The following is a 20,808-nucleotide window of genomic DNA, read 5'->3' on the forward strand; positions in this document are numbered from 1 at the left end:
TATAATATGATAATTGCGAAAATTTCTTGAGGTGTTTCAACTGTCTGCCAAATATTTCATTACAATCAATCAACGATTATTTTGTCAAATACAGACATTCAAAGACTTCTTTATTACAGTTTCTAGTACATCTGTCTCCGACAGATCTTGATTACACAACCAACAACTGACATTGAAAACACAAAGCTTAACAACAATTTTAAAAAACGACCGTCTTCATTCAAATGCTAGACTTAAGATCCTCTGCGTAAACCAGAGGCTTCCATGTTGGGTTCCTAGGAAGAAACGTGTCCTGCAAAAAACCACGCACCGATTTCAACTTTTCAAGATCCATGAAATTTTCAAAGATCAAAGTGAAGAGATCTTACGGAAACGTAGGAGCAGGAAGGGATGACGGAGAGGGAGTGAGAGGAAGCGTGTTCGAAGGCGGCGACGCAGAGGAGAGAAGCTAAACCTAACCCTCGTTTTGAGGATGGGACGTAGGTGTGGACCAGATCCATTGCTTTTCCGTCGTTTCTCAGCTTGTAGTCGATGAAGGCTTCGTGGTCTTCGGTTTCGAATCGGTGTTTCCCCGCGTTCCATACTATCTTCGTCGGTGGCTCAGTCGCCGTAGTCTTCGCTCCCGATGTGGCCGCCATCGCCAAATGAGAAAGCCGTGAACCAAAGGAAAGTGTCATCATTTTCTTGGGTTCCTGATCTTCCGTTTTGTCATTTGTGTTATGTTTGGGCCTTTTAATGGGATGAGTATGGATCGTCGTTGTAGGCCTTTCAGGTAGGCGGGCGTCTTAAACGTATTGGAACAAAAATTACTTTTATGATGATACCAAGACAAAAGGCTTATTAACTAACGATCATCACTAATTAAATGTCATAAATTATCTTGTCTTAACAAGAAAACATAAATGCTTTGAAAAGGACGAGAAGTGATGAAGAACATTCAGTTTTGAATATGTTCTCCGCTGATTACGAAGTTTATTGGAACATACAAAAAGTATTAAAAAAAAAGGTCCTACCGGGGAGTCGAACCCAGGTCGCTGGATTCAAAGTCCAGAGTGCTAACCACTACACCATAGAACCTTGGATGTTAGGAAGGTAAACATAAAATATTTAGACTGATAAAAAACACCGACATATAGCAACAGTTTAGAGAGGCCTGTTTGATCTTAAGTTCTGTATTTTATTGATGGAGAGACACTTCTTGAAGAACAGCCTCTTCAGTATCAGAGTGACTCAGGAGTCAGGACTCAGCTCCACTCTTACCGTTTCCATCTGGTGTCCCGGGTAAACCTATCACTACAGACGTTCAATCTCAAGAAAGTCACCCATGAGATCAACTTCAATGGAAGAAGAAGTTCCATGAAGGCTTCTCTTTTCAATCAAATGAGGATGATCTCCATGATTCAGAGCAGCAACTCATGACATCCACTCTTTCACCTCCATCTGAATGACCATCGGTAGACTGCTGATCATTAAACGAAGCTGATGATTTTACAAGCTGCTCTTATTCTTATCATCAGCAGCCTCCACTATACAAAATTCAGAAAGCAACATTTAAGATGAAGTAAGGACTGAGAGCCGACCCAACCAAGTAAACATGCAAGAGAATAGAATCTTGAATATTAAAACTTTGTTCCATTGTATGGGAAGACTGTCTGAAGAACATCGAGATCCGATAGCGTCCCAATGGCAAACAAGGACTAACAGAAAAAGAAAGACTGAACGAACAAAGCTTTCTCCTACTACTGCCTGGAACATTTTTAAGCTTTACCTTTTATTTACACGAACCAAAACTATTTTTTTCCATTAAAAACCAAAGATAATAATAGGCTATAGCAACTATTATTGCATCATGACAAATTGATCAAGACTTGGCAAGCAATTTCCTTAGTATGATAATGGTCCAGGAAGTTGTATTGGTCCTTAAGTCGATAGCATGTAGTCTGTAGATTGTGGGAGTCCAATGCAAGTTTTTGTGTCAACAGTCAACACTCTTTTTTTCTACTCTCAAGCAAACCGAACTAAAGAGCAAGACAGACAAGTTGTGTGTTTATAGAAAGTTTAACAAAAAAAAGATAGTAGAAGACGAAGAAGAAGATTAGGAAACATATAGCTTGGTGAGATCTTCAGAGAACTCCTTCCTAATTACATCTCTTTTAAGCTTTAGTGCTGCTGTCACCAACCCTGACTCTGGCGTCCATGGAGCCGCCAACAACTTGATCTTTGCTGGTATCTCAAACTTCTCCAACCGCGACTGTTTAGCCGCCTAACATAACACACAACACAAACATATATTATACAAAAAGAACTGACTGGGGACTCGAATTGCTACGTTTTCAGGATGAACAAACATTACCTTAACAAGAGACGCATACACTTCTTTCACGGTTTGGTCTTTAGCACACAGATCTTCGAAGTTGGTGAACTCTATTCCTTGCTTTGACGCCCAACCTTCAAGCGTTTGTTGCGCAGCAACCACAAGAGCCACACAGTAACTGTAAAACGGATCAGCATGAACCATTATGTTTTCAACGTATGGGCTTATACTTAGAGCAGCTTCCACCTGCAAACATCAAAAAAGAAAGTTCATATTAATACAATACGCTTATCTTGAATAGTGAGTGAAGATTAGGTTTGAGAGAAGACTATACTTTGCCCAAGGAGACATATTCCCCATGCTGAAGTTTAACAATATCCTTCTTTCTGTCTATAATCTCAAGGCAACCATCAGGGTGAAACTGTCCTATGTCTCCTGTGTAGAACCACCTCATCCCCTTTTCATCAACCTTTGAGACATCGAAGTGTTAACAGAACGGTTTAGAGGGGAAAAAAAACCCAACCAATCTTTGCAGAAACTGGTAGATGTTGAGTTACCAACCTTGTAAACTTCTTTAGTCTTCTCTTCATTCTTGAAATACCCAAGTGTAATATTAGAGCCACCAATTACAATTTCACCACGGGGCATTGGCTTATCACTGATTAAGTACCCGCCTTCCGGCCAGTCTATTAGCTGAAACAAAAAATAAGCATATGATCATAAGATGAGCAAACAAGTCAGATAAGTTTTGAAGAACCAAGACTGGTGGAAAAATCAGGTGAAGAGGTTACCTTAACAAAGGAGCAAGGAAGGGGAGCACCCACACGGCCAACAGATGTATCATCAAACTCCGAGAAGGTTCCACCAGCACAAGTCTCTGTTAGTCCATATCCCTGGCCAATTGGAGCCCTGAGGAAACATCAGAACGTTAGTTCATAACATAAATGGTAAAAGGAACGAAGACATAGATCAGCCACACTATCAGAATGCTTTTACCCAACGCATATGTTAATGAATCTCTGAGTGTCACCAGAAAGAGGGGCTCCTCCAGAGAGCAAATAACGGAGTTGACCTCCCAAGACTGCACGGATTTTACCAAACACAAGCAGGTCCCATAGGAGCTTCTCCAGTCCCCAGGCTCCAAACCAGCTTCCATTGATTGCAGATAGTCTCCTAGCATATGCAAAGTCAAACAGTTTCTTTGCCACTCCTCCCTTTGCATCAACCTGATGTTCCGAAAAATGTCAGCGGTTATGCAATTATAAGGCCTTAATCACATTTAAACAAGTTGCAGAGCAAAAGAGTTTCGGTGTGTATCTAACATGCACAAACCTTTTTGCGGACACCATCCCTGACACGATCAAGAATGGCTGGAACAGCTGTCATTATAGTAGGCTTTAGCGCTGTGACATCTCCCTTTGTGCCCTTTTTGATCTTGTTTGATGTATCAGTGAGCGTCAAGGGAGATCCATACCCAATAGCACTCCCAATAGTCGCCATTACACTCTACAAAACAACGAAACTCAACCCATATTCAATAAACGCATTGAGAGAGACAAGGAACTGCAGGACAAACGCAATACTGATCAACAAAGCTTGAAGATACCTCAGCTGCTAACTCAAGGATGTGAGCCAAAGGCAAATACGCCATGTATGTATCTCTCTTCCCGAGGTCTGGAACAATTGTCATCACCGCTGAAACCGTAGCTAGGACATTACCATGCGTCATCATAACACCCTATACGATTTAGTAAGCGAGATAATCAGATTACTAGTAAAAGTTCTGAAAACAACAAAAGGTAAGAGTAAAACCTACTAACCTTAGGGAGTCCAGTGCTTCCACTAGTGTACATAATAACAGCAACATCAGCTGAAAGCGGGAAGCTAGGATCAACAGGACTTTCACGGCCAAGTTTCTGAACATCAGAGAGTGAAGTCGTCGTCCAAGTACTGCTCGCCTCAGATGGGAACTCATCATCCATGCAAATGACGCGTTTCACAGTCTCAAGCTGTTGGCTTATGTCCATGAGCTTCTTGAGTTCTTTGTTACCACAAATCACAGTTGTAACCTCTGTCTGAAGAAAACAAAAGAGAGAAACAATCATGAAGAGAAAAACAAACAGAGAAGAGAAGCAAAGAGTTCCCTACCTCATTGAGGGAGTGACAAAGAGCTTCCTCTCCTAAAGATGAATAGATAGTAACCACAGTGACATTACGCCTAAAGCAACCCTGTAACGCAATGAACCACTCTTCCCTCGTATCCGCGAAAATAGCGACACGCTCTTCCGACTTATGTCCAATCCCAACCAAACCAGAAGCGAAGCTACACACAGCGTCAAGCGTCTCATCGAACGTCTTCCACTCGTACTCACCCAAATGAAGCTTCTCAAAGACCTTCCCGTCCTCGCTCGTCTCGACCTCTCTAGCGATCAGCCTCCTGGTCCCGAGGAAGAACCTGTCGCTGTGGTTCTTACACGAGATGTCGAAGAGCTCCGGGAGCGTGGAGATGTCTTCCCAGTGAGAGCTGACTGGATCTTTGAACCTGTGGTTCCTCACGGTGTGACCCGGCTCTCCGCCGACGTCGTCGACGGTCACGCCTCGTTTCTTGTCTCTCTTGGCGTTGCGGACAAGGAGGGTTAGAGCTAGAGGGACGATGACACCAGCTGCGTAAGGAATCATCTGCAAGCAATACAGAGAAGAGAGTACAGATTGGTTAAAAAAAGTAGAAGAACAAGTCTCTCAGTAAAGTTAGAATCTTTTTAAAAAATTTGATTTTGATCTGAGACAGCAAAAAAGTGTTGAACTTTTTGAGAGATCTGAGAAAACTGATCAAAGCCTTTTAGAGAGTTCCATGAATGTAATCTGTAATGTAGAAGAAGAAGAGCTTACAGTGATCGAAGAAGATGAACGGAGAAGCACGTAGAGCAGAGAGGTTCTTATTTACAGAGAGAGGCGGCGAGGGGTAGAATGGTCTTTTAGCGGAGACGTCGAGAGGACTGTGGATGGAGGCGGAGAGAGTCACGAAGCGAAGAAGAAAGGAAATAAATAAATGTTTTTTTTTGGTTTTGAAGTATTTTAAGGAGACCATACACGTGGATCACACATGACGTGGAGGATGGAGAGATGATCTGGACCGTAGGATGTGTGTTAGGTTGATAGTCTGACAAAACAGCCATGCAATGCAAATAGAGCCTGCTTCCAGTTGGTACGCCAAAATAAGTGAATCTCTCTCTACTCCCACAAAACGCTCATTTTCATACCTTTCGCACCTAATTTCACAACCATATCTAACTGCTTTTTTTTTTCTGTAATCCCATAAAAATATTGGAGTCTTCTTCTCTTTAGATTAAATATATATTTTTTGGAGAAATTAGGAATATTTTGGTTGAGTTAGATCAGTTTGGAATTTGAATTGACACTTGTGTTGGTTACCTACTTCTGAGACTGATTCTTCTCCTGAAACCAAGTTTCCTTTTCTTAAGTTCTCTAGACATCATATAACATTAGGAGTCTTGGTTAAATTACACAAATCCAAAAGCATGGAACTAGTCATGGACTCATGAGGATGCTAGGCTAACTGTTAAATCACATCTGAATTCTGTAAGTGCGCCCAATTAGATATCTTCCTGAAGCCTATGCTCTGGGTCCAAAATCAGTTTATCGAAGAGGAAATGTTATAAATTAGGTCGTCTACCAAACTAACAATTGGTCAATTGAAAAAGGAAAATTTGGATGCATATACATAGTAGGATTTAAACTAAGTCTTTAACCATAAGAGCAATTAGGCTATGATATTTATGCATTATTTGCCATATTACCCTTTCTCATTTTCACCTCTCTTTTTTAATTCACTTTACAAGTTTAAAAAATTATAATTTGAATTTGTTATATACTTATTAAAAATATAGATTTTTTTTTTGTATATGACATGTTTTAAATGTTGTAAAACTGACATATATTTATAAACTGCTCTAATTTTTTTTATAATCCCTATCTCCAGATCATACGTCATATGTTCCATACTATTTTAAATTACAGTATAGTGTGATAATTTTTTTTTTCTCTTTTTTGTAATTTATATCTCATTCTCTGCCTCTTGATTCTTCTTACTCACTAATTGATCAGTTACACTGTTTTATTCTCTAACACTGTTGCCATTCATCATTTCTCTCTCTAAATTTTTTTAAAGAATTTCATATATACAAATTTTGTGGATGTGTCGAGTATTCCATACCATAATTTGTATAGTAGTCACGTAATGGATAAAAAATTGGGTTTAGAGTTCATGATTAGAGTTTGGGTTTAGAGTATATGGTTTGGGTATATGGTTTGGGTTTAGGGTTTGGGTTTAGGGTATATGGTTTGGGTTTATGGTTCATAGTTTGGGTTTAAGGTATATGGTTTGGGTTTATCGTTCATAGTTTGGGTTTAGGGTTTATGGTTTAGGGTTTGAGTTTAAGGTTTAGGGTTTGGGCTTAGAATTTTATTTTTGGGATAGGATATATGGATTTGTGTTTGTTTATTTGTCTTTTCCTATACTATATGATTTGGGTTTAGGGTTTCTCTCTCTCTCTCTCTCTCTCAATTTATCATACTATACTGTATTTTAAATTAGAGTATAGTATGATACATTTCTTTTTCTTTTCTTTTGCACTTCATATCTCCATCTCTGCTTCCTAATTCTTACTCACTACTTGATCAGTTACATTGTTTTGTTCTCCAACACCGTCGCCACTCATCAGCTCTCTCTCTCTAAAGAAATTTTAGAGAATTTCCTATATACAAAGTTTGTGGGTGTATCGAGTTTTTCATACCATAATATGTATAACATAGTCATGTAATGGATAATGGTTTGGGTTTAGGGTTTATGGCTTAGGATTAGGGTTTGGGTTTAGGGTATATGGTTTGAGTATATAGTTTGGGTTTAGGGTTTGAGTTTAGAATATATAATTTGGGTTTATGGTTCAAAATTTGGGTTTAGGGTTTATGGTTTAGGGTATATGGTTTGGGTTTGGGTTTAGGGTATATGGTTCGGGTTTAGGGTTTAGGGTTTAGGTTTAGGTTTAGGGTTTAGGATTTGAATTTAAGGTTTACGGTTTGGGGTTTAGGGTTTACATTTATGTTTGGAATAATCTATTCTATATGTATGTTATATATAGAATAGTATATAGTTCAGCGTTTGAAATACACACACTCACTCTTACGCTCGCTCTCCGTAAAGGATCATAATGTCTTATTATGGTACAAATTGACACACTTTTTCTTACATGGCTATATTCTTAATTGTCAGAGCCCATATGAATATTGAGCAAATTGACCCATTGAAAAAGCCAACTTTTTTTTTTTTTTTGAAAAAGGGCTTTCGTATTTAAATTGCAGTGCTGAAAATAAAATTACAAGGCTATGAGTTTTGACATCATAGAGTTCAAAGTAAAGCTTGGGAAAGAAAGATGATTGACAAAATCATATGGAGCTAGAGAATTACATCATAAATCTCTGAGCATTTGAAGAAATTGAGCGAGGAATTAGCTCACTAAATAACTTTAGTTTTGGTCTCCGTGACGACCTCTCCCTCGAGAGCCCCGGCTTTTGCGACCTCTTACCGTATGCCATTGCATATCTTGGACTTTTTGGGATGGTTTCAACTCTCTTCCATGTCGTGATCGTTGGGCCATTTCATATTCATTAAAATAACCTGTGCAATCACCTGTGAAAGGAGTAAAAGGCAAACCTCCAAAAGTGGGTGGTGGAATTTCACTTGAAGCTTCGGGTGGGGGCGTTAAGAAAACACTCCCAGTGGCTGGAAAATCTTCCAAAGTAGTTGCATGGTCTGTATTAAGCGGAGCATCTTCAGACAAGGCTGATTTACTAGGAGGAGTGGCTGTTACTGTTGCTTTAAAGATGGTGGCTGGAATAGTTGATTCTGACTCAGTAGTTGTTGGGAGGATCTCAACAAAGGATGAAAGTGAAGAGGCTAGTACTTGGCCATCAGATACTGATGTAGACTTTAAAGTAGCAACTGATGTAGTAGGTAATGCTTTCATGGCTTCAATGACTGTGGTGGAGACTGGAGTGGGTGGGACATGGACTGAACCAATATTCACAGTAGGTGAAGGAGCCATTGAAGCATGGACATGTTCTGTAACTGATGCAACGGCAACAACATGAGTTCCTGTGACTGACGCAAGGGCAGCAACTGGAGTAGAGACTGTTGGAATAGTGGATGAATCAATCCTTGCCACAGTAACAGAAGCAGAAATACTTATACCATCTGGATTAACTTCAGAGACAGAAACAGAAGGATAAACACTTGCAGAAGCAAGCGAAGCTCCCACTTGATCTGTAGATGAATTAGTAGAGTTCCTAGGCTGAGCAGATTTTTGCAGACATCTCGAGTCTTTATGGCCTAAGTGTCCACAAATACCACACATAGTTGGGATCCATGAATACTCTACATCAACCAATGATATAGTACCTCTTTTGTCATTCAAAGCGATCTTCTGCGGGAATTGTTTGTCCAATTCAACTTCCACCAAGATTTTTGCCTGTTGAAAAAGCCAACTTTGTATCTAGGTAAACGGTTTAAACGTTGGTAAACTTAGGTAGGATAAGTATTTTTTACATACAGTATTTTCCAAGATAATTCTTTTAACATTTTCAATAAAACATACTAAAAGACGAAGTTACGAAAGTATTAAGAACTATAGTTGTTATCCGGTAGGATTATCTTAACACCATGTTTTGAAATGCCACTTCTTCAAACTCTTTTTTTTTTTTTTTGCTAAAACGCTTCTTCAAACTCTGCTAGTTTCTTTGATTGCATTCTTAAATGGACTCTATTCTCTCTTGCCCTAGTCACTACACTGTTTATTCTATTTTGCCCCATCAATAAAATAGATTATATTTTAATCTTATTTTATCGAAAATGTGAGAAAAAACAAAACTGCCCTTAATGAAATCTGATATTTACAGGATCCAACCTCTCTTTATTTGACCCGACTCATACGACCCGGATCCATGAGCGTGACCCGCGTGTTTCTCTCCCAAACCCTCTCTTTCTCCCAGTGTCTCTCTCCCAAACAGATCAAACCCTTCCCAAACAGACCATCGACAGTTTCTTCCCCAAATCGAAAAAATCAATCTCTAAAAACCCTAGAACCCGCCTCCGATGATCTCGACGAAATCGACCGGAATCCACTGAAACCCAACGCAATCCACCGAAAACCACCACGTTTTCTCTTGTCCATCATCAGAATCACCTTCTTCTTCCGGCGTCAAGCTTCTTTTCATCCTCTTGTAACCTCTTCCATCACCATTCTCGGCGTGTAAGGTAACATTTTTTCATACCTTTTTCATAGATTCAAATCGATTTGATGTCGGTTTCTTTGAAATATATGATGTGTGGTTGTTTGGCTTAAAGAAATAAAGAAATTTTGAAGTGAATTTCTTTGAAATATATGATTCAAATCGATTTGATGTGGACTATTCTTCTCTTTAATCGATTTGATATTGATAAAAATTGTTTTATTTTTGTGTAACTTAATTGAAATCCTATTAGTAAAAATGGTGGAAATGGTTAATACAATTATGGATTGGACCTTATGGATTGAATGTTGACTGTTTGATAATGATAAATAGTTGTTTGTTGTTATAGGAGAATGACAAGCCGTGGTAAGCGGGGGAAAAGGCAGAACAAGAAACAAAACAATTCCACAAGAGAAAAGGTTCAAGAACACAACCCTGCTCCAGTAGCTGATGAAGAGCTTTCCGGCGGGAATGAGACTCAAACCGAAAATCATTCTGCAACATCTCAGGTATGCATTCTCAACATCTCAGACTCACACTGATCATCATTCTCCAACATTTCTTTGGTATTAGTATGGTGTAGTACTAGTACTACTGATTTTATTAAGACAGATTAATAAATAAAGTGCTAATATATATAAATTAATGTGGTTTGCAGGAATGTCAACCATTGCCACCTGATGAGCTATACTTCAAGAACACGGAATTCACCAAGTCGTGTAAGATACAGAGCAAGTGCTCTGTGAGCGGAACAGTGGACCTCTTGAAGAAGCTTACGCCCGAGGATGAGTCGCCCGAGTTGGAGTGGTTCAAAAACCACCCTCAGTTTTGCCACATTTTCCACATGCCGAATGAACCAAACTTGAGGCTGCTGGGTATGTGGTCGCTGCTACTGCGCACAATTCCCTTACACGAGGGAGAGGACACAGCTTGGTTTGCGGTTAATGGCGTGCCCCTCCGGTATTCAATGAGAGAGCATGCACTCATCTCAGGCTTGGACTGCCGTGACTACCCACCGAATTATAAGAAGTTGGGGAGCTTTGCTTTTGTAGATAGGCATTTTGGCTCGCATAAGGAGATAACAATGGAATCTGTGAGAGAGAAGTTGCTGAGTATGAGTGCATGTGGGGATCGACTCAGGATGGCGGTGCTCTACTTCCTAGGCACGGTTATCAGAGCGAAGGCAAGGTACAATGCCCCATTCGACTCTTTCATTTTAAGAGTCGTCAACGATGTGGAAATTTGCAAAACCTTTCCATGGGGTCGCTTGACGTTCGATGATGCGATCGGGTCCATTAACTACGTGATGAAGAAACTCAAAGGGGAACCTAAGAAGAATGTCAACTTTCCCGGGTTCATAGTTCCTTTGGAGGTAAATTTTACATCTTTATATAATTGTTTTTGTTTTGTGAATCAGCTCTGACTCCTTTGTTTTGACATTCAGATCCTGGCATTTGAGTGTATTCCAGCTCTAAATGCACGATTCAGAGAACGTGTAGCTGGCTGTTTCAGCTCCTGCCCGAGGATGTGCAAGAAACGGTTCCAAAGTAACAGCATGAAAGGTTATCCACTCCAGGATTTGTACGACACGCTTGGACACACTACGGTATGAGTTGAATATTTTTTTTTATTAAATGAGTGGAATAAATAGTGTTTTGAGTTAAAATATGTGTGTGATATTGTTTTGATAATTTTTTCAGGTCATTGATAGTGTTTTGGTTCCAACTGTTGATGAGGAACCTCTCATGGCACGTATATGTGAGGGGGAGCCAGACTATGAAAATGAAGAAGGAGTGAGTAACTTGTGGAGCACATGGCTGACTATTAAGGAGAAGCCTATCTTTTGGCAAGGACTCTATGAGTTGGATGTGGCTGCAAGGGAGTTTCCTCAGAAAAAAGACAAAGGAAAAGGGAAAGTGAATGAAGAAGCATCCTCCTCTGTTCATGGTTTGGAGGACGTTCTGAAAGGGTTTGAAGAGAGGATGATGGCTTCTTTGAGTGAAGTGATTGTGAAGGTAGAGACAATGGACAAGAGGCTTGGTGTGGTGGAGAAGAGCCATGTTATTTTAAAAAGAAGGTCTAAGAGGATGAAAGCAATGGAGAAGAGGCTTGATGCCATTGAGCGGACGCAAGATGGTTTAAAACTAAAGGCCAGGAAGCAGAAGACATTAGAGGAGAGACTTGATGGCATTGAGAAAGAAATGAAGAAGCAGGAGAAAGAGAAGGAGAACGATGATGGTTTTGAGTACCAAACCATGGATCATGGTTGGAATGATGGGCGTTATGACAGCAACCTCGTGGAGCCAACAGCTGAGAAAGCGAGTGAAGAAGAAGCTCAGAAGGAAGATAAAAGTTCTGAGAAAGAAAAAGAACCTGAAGCTGAAGCTGAAGCTCAAGCTGAAGAGGCTCAGAAAGAAGATAAAGGTTCTGAGGAAGAAAAAGAACCTGAGCATGAAGCAGAACCTGAAGAAGACAAAGAAGGTGAAGGCTTGACCCATGAAGAGAAAGAAACAGAGCAGGCTGAAACGGAGAATAAAGATAAAGGTTGTGAGGAAGAGAAACAACCTGAGGAAGAACAAGAGGCTCGGGTTGAAACAGAACAAGAGATTGAAACAAATAAGGAGGCTGAGATTGAAGAGAAGGAGGCTGAGAAGCAACCTATGGAGACTCCTACACCACCACGTGGTAGGACTAAGGCAGCCGCGAGGAAACCATCAGGGAATTGGAAATCACCACGTAAGAGATTGGTGCTAACATGTGATGAAGAGAAACAAGAAGAATGGCTTCTTTCACTTTGCAAGAGCTATGGAGAACCGGCTGAGGGAACTTCTGCTGTAGATGAGGGAGCTCCTGCTGTGGATAAAGGAGCTGACAAGGAGACGGATGAGCTTGATGTAGATGAGGAAGCTCCTGTTGTAGATGAGGGAGCTCCTGTTGTAGATGAGGGAGCTGACAAGGAGACGGATGAGCTTGATGTAGATGAGGAAGCTCCTGTTGTAGATGAGGGAGCTCCTGTTGTAGGAGCTGAGGGAGATGAGGGTCTTCCTGCTCGGATTGGGGTTAAGCATAGGCCTAAGGCGAGGGGTAGACCAAGAAAGCCTACTGACCCAAAGAAGTTCACAATGCCAGAGGAGACAAGGACGCCAGAGCAGCCAAGGACACGTATACGATCACAGTGGATTTCCTCTCCTTTCACTGAAGCTGACACTGATGAGATTGAAGGGCGGAAGAAGAAGCCAAGAACTGAGGCTTAGTGAACTATTGTAGGATGATATGTTTAATATTTATCTCGGCTTTGTTGTGAACTTGTGTAGGATGCTATGTTCTTGTTGGTTTTTGGATGCTATTATGTATGATGCTTGGATTCTATTATGTAGGATGTGCAATCTTTTTGTGTTGTGTGATTGTCTTGAAGCAGGTTTGGTCTAATGGAAGACAAGGCAATTTTTGTCCTAATAAAGGAAATTCGTATTACTTGACTTATTAGGTATTACTAAGACAAACACATTGTAGAATAAAAAAAAAAATATATATATATATATATATATATGCACATGTCTAAAACGTGTCAAAAACGTGTAACACAATGTCAACACTTTGTAGAATAAAAAAATATATATATACACATGTCTAAAACGTGTTAAAGATGATATTGAACAAACATGTTTGAATATTAAAATAATATTTATCTTACTCTTAGTAGTACTCAAGGTGGTAGTAATATTTCATTCTTCATAGTAATACTTTTGCAGATTATAGCATTTTTTAATAATACAATGTCATTAAATTAAATTAATTAGTAATACCAATTCATTTAGATAGTTTTAGACTGTATATAACAAATTGGCAGAAAAAAAATTCAGAAAATATGTGTTTTTAGAAATTCATCTCATCATAGTCTTCCCATCAAGACATTAACAAGGAAGTATAAGGATGTTTTCTATTGAAATGAGAATTTTTCTACCAAGTTGAGATTTTAAGAGAATTTTATGTCTATTTTAAAAAATAAACACATGAATGGACATATAATCACGTTAAATATGAGATACATCTTCTAAAAATAAATAATTTATTGAAAATTAAGGTTTTTAGAAACATGCATAACACATAGTAATACATGGTAGTTTTTGGTAGTTCATGGTAGTACTAGGTAATTCCTAGTAGTCCATATTACACATAGTAGTTCCAATAATAGTGCTAGTAGTCCATATTACACATAGTAGTTCCAATAGTAGTACTAGTAGTTCCATATTACACATATTACACATAGTTCAAATCACAAGAGTCCCATGCTACTCGGCGGTTGCAGAAGTACTTCCACACTCAAAATACTCATACAAACGTCCGCCTCTCCTTCCTCTGCTCCTTCCCCTTCCTCTTCCCATTCCCCTTCCTCGCCCTCTTCCACGTCCACGAGATTCTCCGGCTGATGGAAACCTTTGCTTCTGAGTGGGTCCTTTCTTTTTAACATATAATGGAGGAAGAACTTTTAGTGCTCGAATTTCATCTGGTATAACCCATTCAGACTGATGTGGCACAGGATAAATCGTCCTACAGTATGCCAACGCCCAAAGCTCCACCGTATAGTATACCGAACAAAAGTCTTGTAGATGGAGGTCCGTTCCAACGCTCAAGAACTTGGCAGCAGCACATGCATGAACACACGGGATTTTGTCTATATCAAAGCACCTGCAGCTGCACATTTTTCTTGCCAAATCAACCGTATAAACCTTTCCGTCACTACCATTGACATTGTACTCAAGGTGAAAGCTGTTTATCTCAACCACATCTAAACACCTCGCTTCCAAAGATCTTTTTGACAACTGGGTTTCTACTGTAGGCACAAGCTTCTTCGTGGCTGGTATTTGGGCTGCCTTCTTCCTATGTTTGTTAAACCATTCAGCCATTTTCTTAATGATAACATCAATCATCGGTAGCATGAAGTATTTCCTCGCTTCCCGAAGAACACCATTGATAGATTCTGCTGCATTGGTTGTGTCAACATTGTATCTGTCTCCTTCAAAATAACATCTTGCCCATTTTCCCACTTCAACACTCTTTTCTAGATACTCGGCAGCAGAAGGATACTTTCTGGAAAAAGCATCATAGAGAACATCGAACTCAGCCACTGTATAAGCATATGCGCATTCTCTAAACTTGATTGCACAAACGTCTCTGTTGTTGAATACATGTCCTTTCACATTTTGAGACAAATGCCAGACACAATACCCATGTGCGGCCGTTGGGAACACCTCACGTATTGACTTGATCAAGCTCGCATTTCTATCCGAAAGAAACACCAATCCGTCTACATCTGATATCACTGACCTCAATTTATTCATAAACCACGTCCAGCTTTCATCTTTCTCACCATCAACTACACCAAATGCAATAGGGTAATGGTGGCGATCAGGATCTTGAGCCGTCGCAACAAGCAGAACTCCACCATAAACATGCTTAAGATGTGTTCCATCCACAATGATAACTTTCCTCATCGCTACAAACCCTTCTATGGAAGCTCCAAATGCGAAAAATAGATACTTAAATCTTTTTGCCGCATCTACTTCAACATAACTTACCGAGTCAGGATTCTTCAACTTAAGCATGTGCATATAGGAGTGTATCATAGAAAAACTCTCTTCCGGAGTACCTCGCACTTCATTAGCAGCCAGCCTTTTTCCTCTCCATGCTGTGGCATATGATACCTTAACACCAACCTTGCGGGTAACCATACTGATCAGATCACTTGATCTTGGTGTGTCATATCTACCGGGATATTCTTCACCCAAAACAGATGCAACAACCTGTGGTGTGCCTCTCCTTCCATTTCTAAGGGTACTTGTAGTTACCACTGAGCATGTATGAGACTTGACGTAAGTTCTAACCGTCCAAAGATCTGAATTCTTAAGCTTTACTACACGCAAATACCACTTGCAACCTTCTTTGGCTCCTCGACATCTTGCCACAAATCTCCCAGTATCGGACTTAAGTGTGTCATACTCAAAACCATTCTTATGCGCACCCCTCTGAACTAGAACTTGCATGGCTGTCTTAGTTCTGAATTCTTGACCCTTAACCAAATCAAGACCATCATCCCATTCTTCTTCTACAACTGTTGTGGCTTCAACTCCCTCTCTTGCAGCTTCAACTTCCATTCCGACTTCTGTTCCTTCATACCCGTGCTCTAAATTCTCATGCAACTCAAAGTCTTCATGTTGTTCAGCTGTGTAAAGCGTGACCATGCCATCCATCTCATGATCATGATTTGTTCCATCTTGCTCATCTCCATCTTGCTCAGTCTCATCTTCCTCAGACTCATCTTCATCAGTTTCATCTTCCTCGGTATCAGTATCCTCTCCATCAGAAAGACCAACATAGCTTTCATCAGTTTCATCATCTCCTGAAAGCGGCAGACCACCATATGTATCATCCATGTCACTGCTGATCTCCACATGTAAAACACTTCTACATTTATCATGATTTACTTGCATGAGATAACCCAAAACGTCTTCATCACTCCAAATATATGATGGCTTGTTGGAATACAATACCAATGGAAAGTAACTAATCTTCACCATCCCATCTCCATTTGCCTTAATCTTTCTGCATATACACTCGACCAATTCAGAATATGTAACCTCTTCCACGGATTTTTTCATCACTAGAGTGTGAATTTGATCTTCTCCCGAGATCCACTTTATATCAGCCCCATCCTTGATGTAACTTCCTCCATAGTCAAAACATATGATTGTAATAGGAGACGCCATATAATTCCCTGAAAAGAAATAAAACTATGATTAGTTAACCATTTAAAGAATCTAAGTTGTCCAAGATCGTTGGTACATAGTCGTTCCAGTAATACAAGTAATACACGTTTCACTTTAGTAGTACCAGTAGTTCCAGTAATTCTTATAAATTTTTGCTTTTGTCTATTTAACACTTTTAACTGACCAAAAGGGTGTTATACAACCCACAGTACCGTTTACTACTACTGTAATGCATTATTTTGCTTTAAAACAGTGTTAAACAAGAACAAATATACAAAATCGCCCTTAAGCATCCCTTTTCATAACAAAATACCTAAAACCTCCATTTTTACCTAAAACTTTAGTTTTTCATCTTTTTAAGTATTTTTAATCAACTAATAACGTGTTACATAACCCAGATTATCGTCTAACACAAATTTCATGTTTTTTTCTTTCAAAACCGTGTTAAAAATAGAGAAAAATACAGATTTTTTTGAAATCTAATATTTTCATTTTTCTTTCAAAACTCTCACGAATTTTACAGCAATACTTTCATTTTTCGTTACACATAATACATAGAACATAAGTAGAATATTATTATGAAAATTTCGTAAAAAAAACGCATGATTTTACCTCAAAAAAAGCTTCAAAATCGCCAATCTCAAGTGGAAGGGGAGAAGAAGTTCGATGGTGGTTGGGGGAAAGAGAAACTTGATGGGAGAAAGGAGACAGGAGGGACAGCTGTTGGAATGAGAGAGGTGGGTTGATGTGGGGTCGGCTGTTAGGTGGTTGGGTTTAAGGTTGGCTTTATGAGAGGAAGAGAAGCTGCGATTGATAATATAGAAAGCGCGTGGCGTGAGACATGGAGGGACGTGGGGACCGCTGAGAAAGGATAATAATAAAATACTTGAGGGCAATAAAGAGAAGGGAATTATAGGGAAAAAAAGTGGGGTATATAGAATTTTGGTAGGGTAATGAGAATGAATTTTTTTCAACTAGGTCAAATTAGAATACTTCCCTTCTTAAATACTTTAAATTATAATTGACTGTCGTCTACGAGTATGAGGCAGATTTTTCAAATGATTTATTAGCGTCTAACGGTTGATTTTTTAGCATCATCACTATTGTTGCATATCAGATTTAACACATAAACTGGTCTCGAAGCGAGCAAAGGGACAAACACCACATGTGCTTCATACAACCATACACACTTGGTAGCAACTGGCAACACACACACACACTTGTCTGATCTCTACCATATTGATGATCATTTCATCATACTCCTGTCGCCAATTCATTTTGGGTTCTTTAACCTTCCGATCAAATCTTCAATAACTGAAAATTTGAAACCCGAATAAAGAATACGAAAAATGTAGTTATTAATAGGACGAGATTCTCTAAATAGTTGTTTTTTCTTACTTTTGTAGAGGTTTTTCCCCCTATTTCTCAAGTGAGTTGATTTCCTCATTTGCTTGTGGAAGCTTGGCGTATGCATGTGTCACGGAATCATTGCTTATATTATGCAAAAGGGAACCAAAACTTGCTGGCTACTTTATGTTGAACTTTTTGTTTTTGAAACACACATATATATACATACAAATTACTTCCTTTTTTTTTTGAGAAACATACATACAAATTACTTATCTACTAATTTTCCTAGCTTATTGTTCACACAAAGTTTGACTAGCAGATGGATTGACTTTTTTGTGGTTTGACCAAGTCGGTAAAAACTCTATTTTATATTTTTTTTGAATTATACAGAGATATCTACTTTCAGAGAAAGTAGTTATGACTAGTCATGTGTGATCTGTTTCTGGTGACATTAAAATGTTAATTTTTCATGTTGCATCTGTGTGTCTTAAATCTCTGTTGTACCAGTAAAATGCCAGCACTCGTGCGGGGGGTGCGGGGGCATGCGGCCCCCGCGGTACGGTATGCCTTTTCAGTTTAGGAAAGTTACTATTTCTATTGGGAAAAGGAAATCGGGTTTTTTTTGAGGCTGTATAAATATGGGTCTAAGGGTTTGTAAATTATCATCACATCATTAATAAGAAACCCTAAACGGGTATTTGCCTCAATACGTTTTCTTCTCTATTCTTCTTCTAACCTAAACGACGGCTGTTCACAATAAGTAGTATCAGAGCTTTAGGTTGCAAACCCTAAAGGATGACCGGAGGAAGTTCTCTTAAGTTCGATGTTCCAAGATTCGATGGGAAGGGAAATTTCGGTCTGTGGCAACGGCGTGTTAAGGACTTGCTTACGCAGCAAGGGATGAAGAAGTCTCTGTTGGAGACGAAACCGGAAGCGATGGATCAGGATGATTGGGAAGAGATGCAGGATAAGGCCGTCTCAACGATTCGACTCTGTTTGTCGGATGACATAACACATCAGGTGATGGACCTCACAACTTGTAAGGAGATGTGGGATAAGTTGGAAAAGATGTATATGTCAAAATCGTTATCTAGCAAACTATACCTCAAGCAGAGGTTGTTCGGTTTGAAGATGTCTGAGAGCGGGGATCTGGTTGCACACGTCAACAACTTTAATCAAATCATCGGGGATCTGGTTCGTGTGGATGTGAAGATTGAGGACGAAGATCAAGCCATGATCTTGCTGTGTTCTCTGCCTCCTCAATATGAGACATTGTTAACAGCTCTAACAGTCGATAAAACGACCATAAAGCTGGAGACAGTTTCTGCAGTACTACTCTCTCACCATGAGAGAAGGCAGAATACAGGCGTGGGTGACAACTCTCAAGGTGACGGGCTGTATGTCAGTCAGGATAGAGGAAGGCAGCGGGGGAAGCAGCAGGATGATACTAGCAAGAAAAGGTCAAAGTCAAAGTTCGGGAAGAAAGTAGTCTGTTATAAGTGTGGCAAGCCTGGCCACTATAGGAGAGACTGTCCGGACAAAGGGCAGAATTCGAAGGAGACATCGAACTCTGCAAACATGGTTCAGAAGGTGGAAGACTCGGAAGGATCAGCTGATTCGGATATGCTTGCTGTTACGTCAGGTGATCACTCGGATACCTGGATAATGGATACGGGCGCTTCATTCCACATGACCCCTAACAGGGAGTGGTTTGAAACGTACAAGGCTGGAAACATGGGCTCTGTTCGACTTGCAGATGACAAGGCGTGTGGTGTTGTGGGCATAGGACAAGTCAAGTTTCGGATGTATGATGGGACTATCAGGACATTAACTGATGTCAGACACATACCAGTCATGAAGAAGAATCTGATATCTCTGGGGTTGCTACATAGAAACGGCTTCAAGTACAAATCAGATGATGATGAAGTATTGAAGGTTTTCAAAGGTTCTATGATGGTGATGAAGGGACAGATGACAGCTGGAAGCGTATATCGGTTGATAGGGAACGTGGTTGTAGGTGGTGCTGCAGCTGCAGTTTCTGAGTCGGAGTGTACAACCTTGTGGCATATGTGTATGGGTCACATTGGGGAACACGGTTTGAAAGAGCTCTTTAGAAGGGGTCTTCTGGACGGGTTAAAGGATTGCAAGATGGAGTTTTGCAAGTTCTGTGTGATGGGAAAACAGTCCAAGGTATCTTTTAAGACGGGCCAACACACGACAAAAGGTCTTATTGACTATGTCCATTCTGATGTGTGGGGGATAACTCGGGTGCAATCTATGGGAGGATCAAGATACTTCGTTTTATTCATCGATGACTTCTCTAAGAAGGTTTGGGTGTACTTCATGAAGCAGAAATCTGAGGTGTTCGAAAACTTCAAGGTTTGGAAAGCTGAAGTAGAAAATCAGACGGAGAGAAAGGTGAAGTACTTGAGATCGGATAATGGCACAGAGTATACTGACGGGAAGTTCCAGAAGTTTTGTGCGGAGCATGGCATTCAGAGGCACTTTACAGTGCGTAAAACACCTCAGCAAAACGGTGTCGTTGAAAGAATGAACCGTTCAATTGCAGAGAAAGCAAGGTGTTTGAGGTTGAATGCAGGGTTAGCAAAGCAGTTCTGGGCGGAAGCAGTAAACATGGCAGTCTATCTCATCAATAGATCGCCAAGAAGTTCCTTAGAAGGGAAGGTCGCAGAAGAGGTGTGGACTGGGGTAGATATTGATCTATCAAACTTGAGGATATTTGGATGTCCAGCTTACATGCTAGTTGCGGGAGATGAAAGATCAAAGCTGGATTCGAAATCCAAGAAGTGCATCTTTCTAGGCTTTGAGAAATGTGTTAAAGGATTCAAGTTATGGGATCCTGAGGCAAGGAAAAGGGTGTTTAGTCGAGATGTGGTCTTTGACGAGCAGTATATGGTGCAGCAGGCGATATCAGACCGAGTGCCTGTGACCATTGAGACTATCACGGATTCTGAAGTTACTCAGGAGGAGTCTGGTGCAGATAAACCAGATGAAGTTAGTGATGAGCGGTCTGTGGAAGTGGCACAGAAAGAGGTTCAACGTGGAACAGAG

At 40.0% G+C, this 20,808-nt stretch overlaps 3 protein-coding genes and 1 non-coding gene across 4 annotated transcripts; all 4 read right to left on the minus strand.

Moving 5' to 3' along the window:
* Positions 1-32: 32 nt before the first annotated feature.
* Positions 33-700, minus strand: LOC130497868 (acetyltransferase At1g77540-like). Its single transcript, XM_056991110.1, has 2 exons — positions 369-700; positions 33-292 (listed from the first exon to the last, which is right to left on the minus strand). Exons 1-2 carry the CDS (start codon positions 678-680, stop codon positions 221-223), a joined length of 384 nt encoding a protein of 127 aa, XP_056847090.1. The 5' UTR covers positions 681-700; the 3' UTR covers positions 33-220.
* A 304-nt stretch (positions 701-1,004) lies between these two features.
* Positions 1,005-1,077, minus strand: TRNAQ-UUG (transfer RNA glutamine (anticodon UUG)). Its single transcript has one exon. It is a non-coding gene; the product is annotated as a tRNA-Gln (tRNA).
* Positions 1,078-1,981: 904 nt separating this feature from the next.
* Positions 1,982-5,364, minus strand: LOC130497866 (long chain acyl-CoA synthetase 9, chloroplastic-like). Its single transcript, XM_056991108.1, has 11 exons — positions 5,204-5,364; positions 4,463-4,993; positions 4,135-4,389; positions 3,921-4,052; positions 3,647-3,820; positions 3,311-3,540; positions 3,106-3,223; positions 2,876-3,007; positions 2,649-2,783; positions 2,354-2,560; positions 1,982-2,263 (listed from the first exon to the last, which is right to left on the minus strand). The coding sequence occupies exons 2-11, from the start codon at positions 4,991-4,993 to the stop codon at positions 2,096-2,098; spliced, it is 2,082 nt and encodes a 693-aa protein (XP_056847088.1). The 5' UTR covers positions 5,204-5,364; the 3' UTR covers positions 1,982-2,095.
* An 8,547-nt stretch (positions 5,365-13,911) lies between these two features.
* Positions 13,912-16,386, minus strand: LOC130498034 (protein FAR1-RELATED SEQUENCE 5-like). Its single transcript, XM_056991368.1, has one exon. The coding sequence runs from the start codon at positions 16,384-16,386 to the stop codon at positions 13,912-13,914; it is 2,475 nt and encodes an 824-aa protein (XP_056847348.1).
* Positions 16,387-20,808: the final 4,422 nt, after the last annotated feature.

This window comes from Raphanus sativus, chromosome 7, assembly GCF_000801105.2.
Source record: "Raphanus sativus cultivar WK10039 chromosome 7, ASM80110v3, whole genome shotgun sequence".
Taxonomy (NCBI): domain Eukaryota; kingdom Viridiplantae; phylum Streptophyta; class Magnoliopsida; order Brassicales; family Brassicaceae; genus Raphanus; species Raphanus sativus.

Excerpts from the sequence above, each read along its gene's own strand:
- LOC130497868 (XM_056991110.1), bottom strand. The coding sequence starts at position 680 with ATGATGACACTTTCCTTTGGTTCACGGCTTTCTCATTTGGCGATGGCG. Across the intron at positions 293-368 it reads CTTCCTGCTCCTACGTTTCC|GACACGTTTCTTCCTAGGAA; the intron begins GTAAGATCTCTT and ends GGTTTTTTGCAG.
- LOC130497866 (XM_056991108.1), bottom strand. The coding sequence starts at position 4,993 with ATGATTCCTTACGCAGCTGGTGTCATCGTCCCTCTAGCTCTAACCCTC. Across the intron at positions 3,541-3,646 it reads GGGATGGTGTCCGCAAAAAG|GTTGATGCAAAGGGAGGAGT; the intron begins GTTTGTGCATGT and ends TCGGAACATCAG. Across the intron at positions 2,784-2,875 it reads AGACTAAAGAAGTTTACAAG|GTTGATGAAAAGGGGATGAG; the intron begins GTTGGTAACTCA and ends GATGTCTCAAAG.
- LOC130498034 (XM_056991368.1), bottom strand. The coding sequence starts at position 16,386 with ATGGCGTCTCCTATTACAATCATATGTTTTGACTATGGAGGAAGTTAC.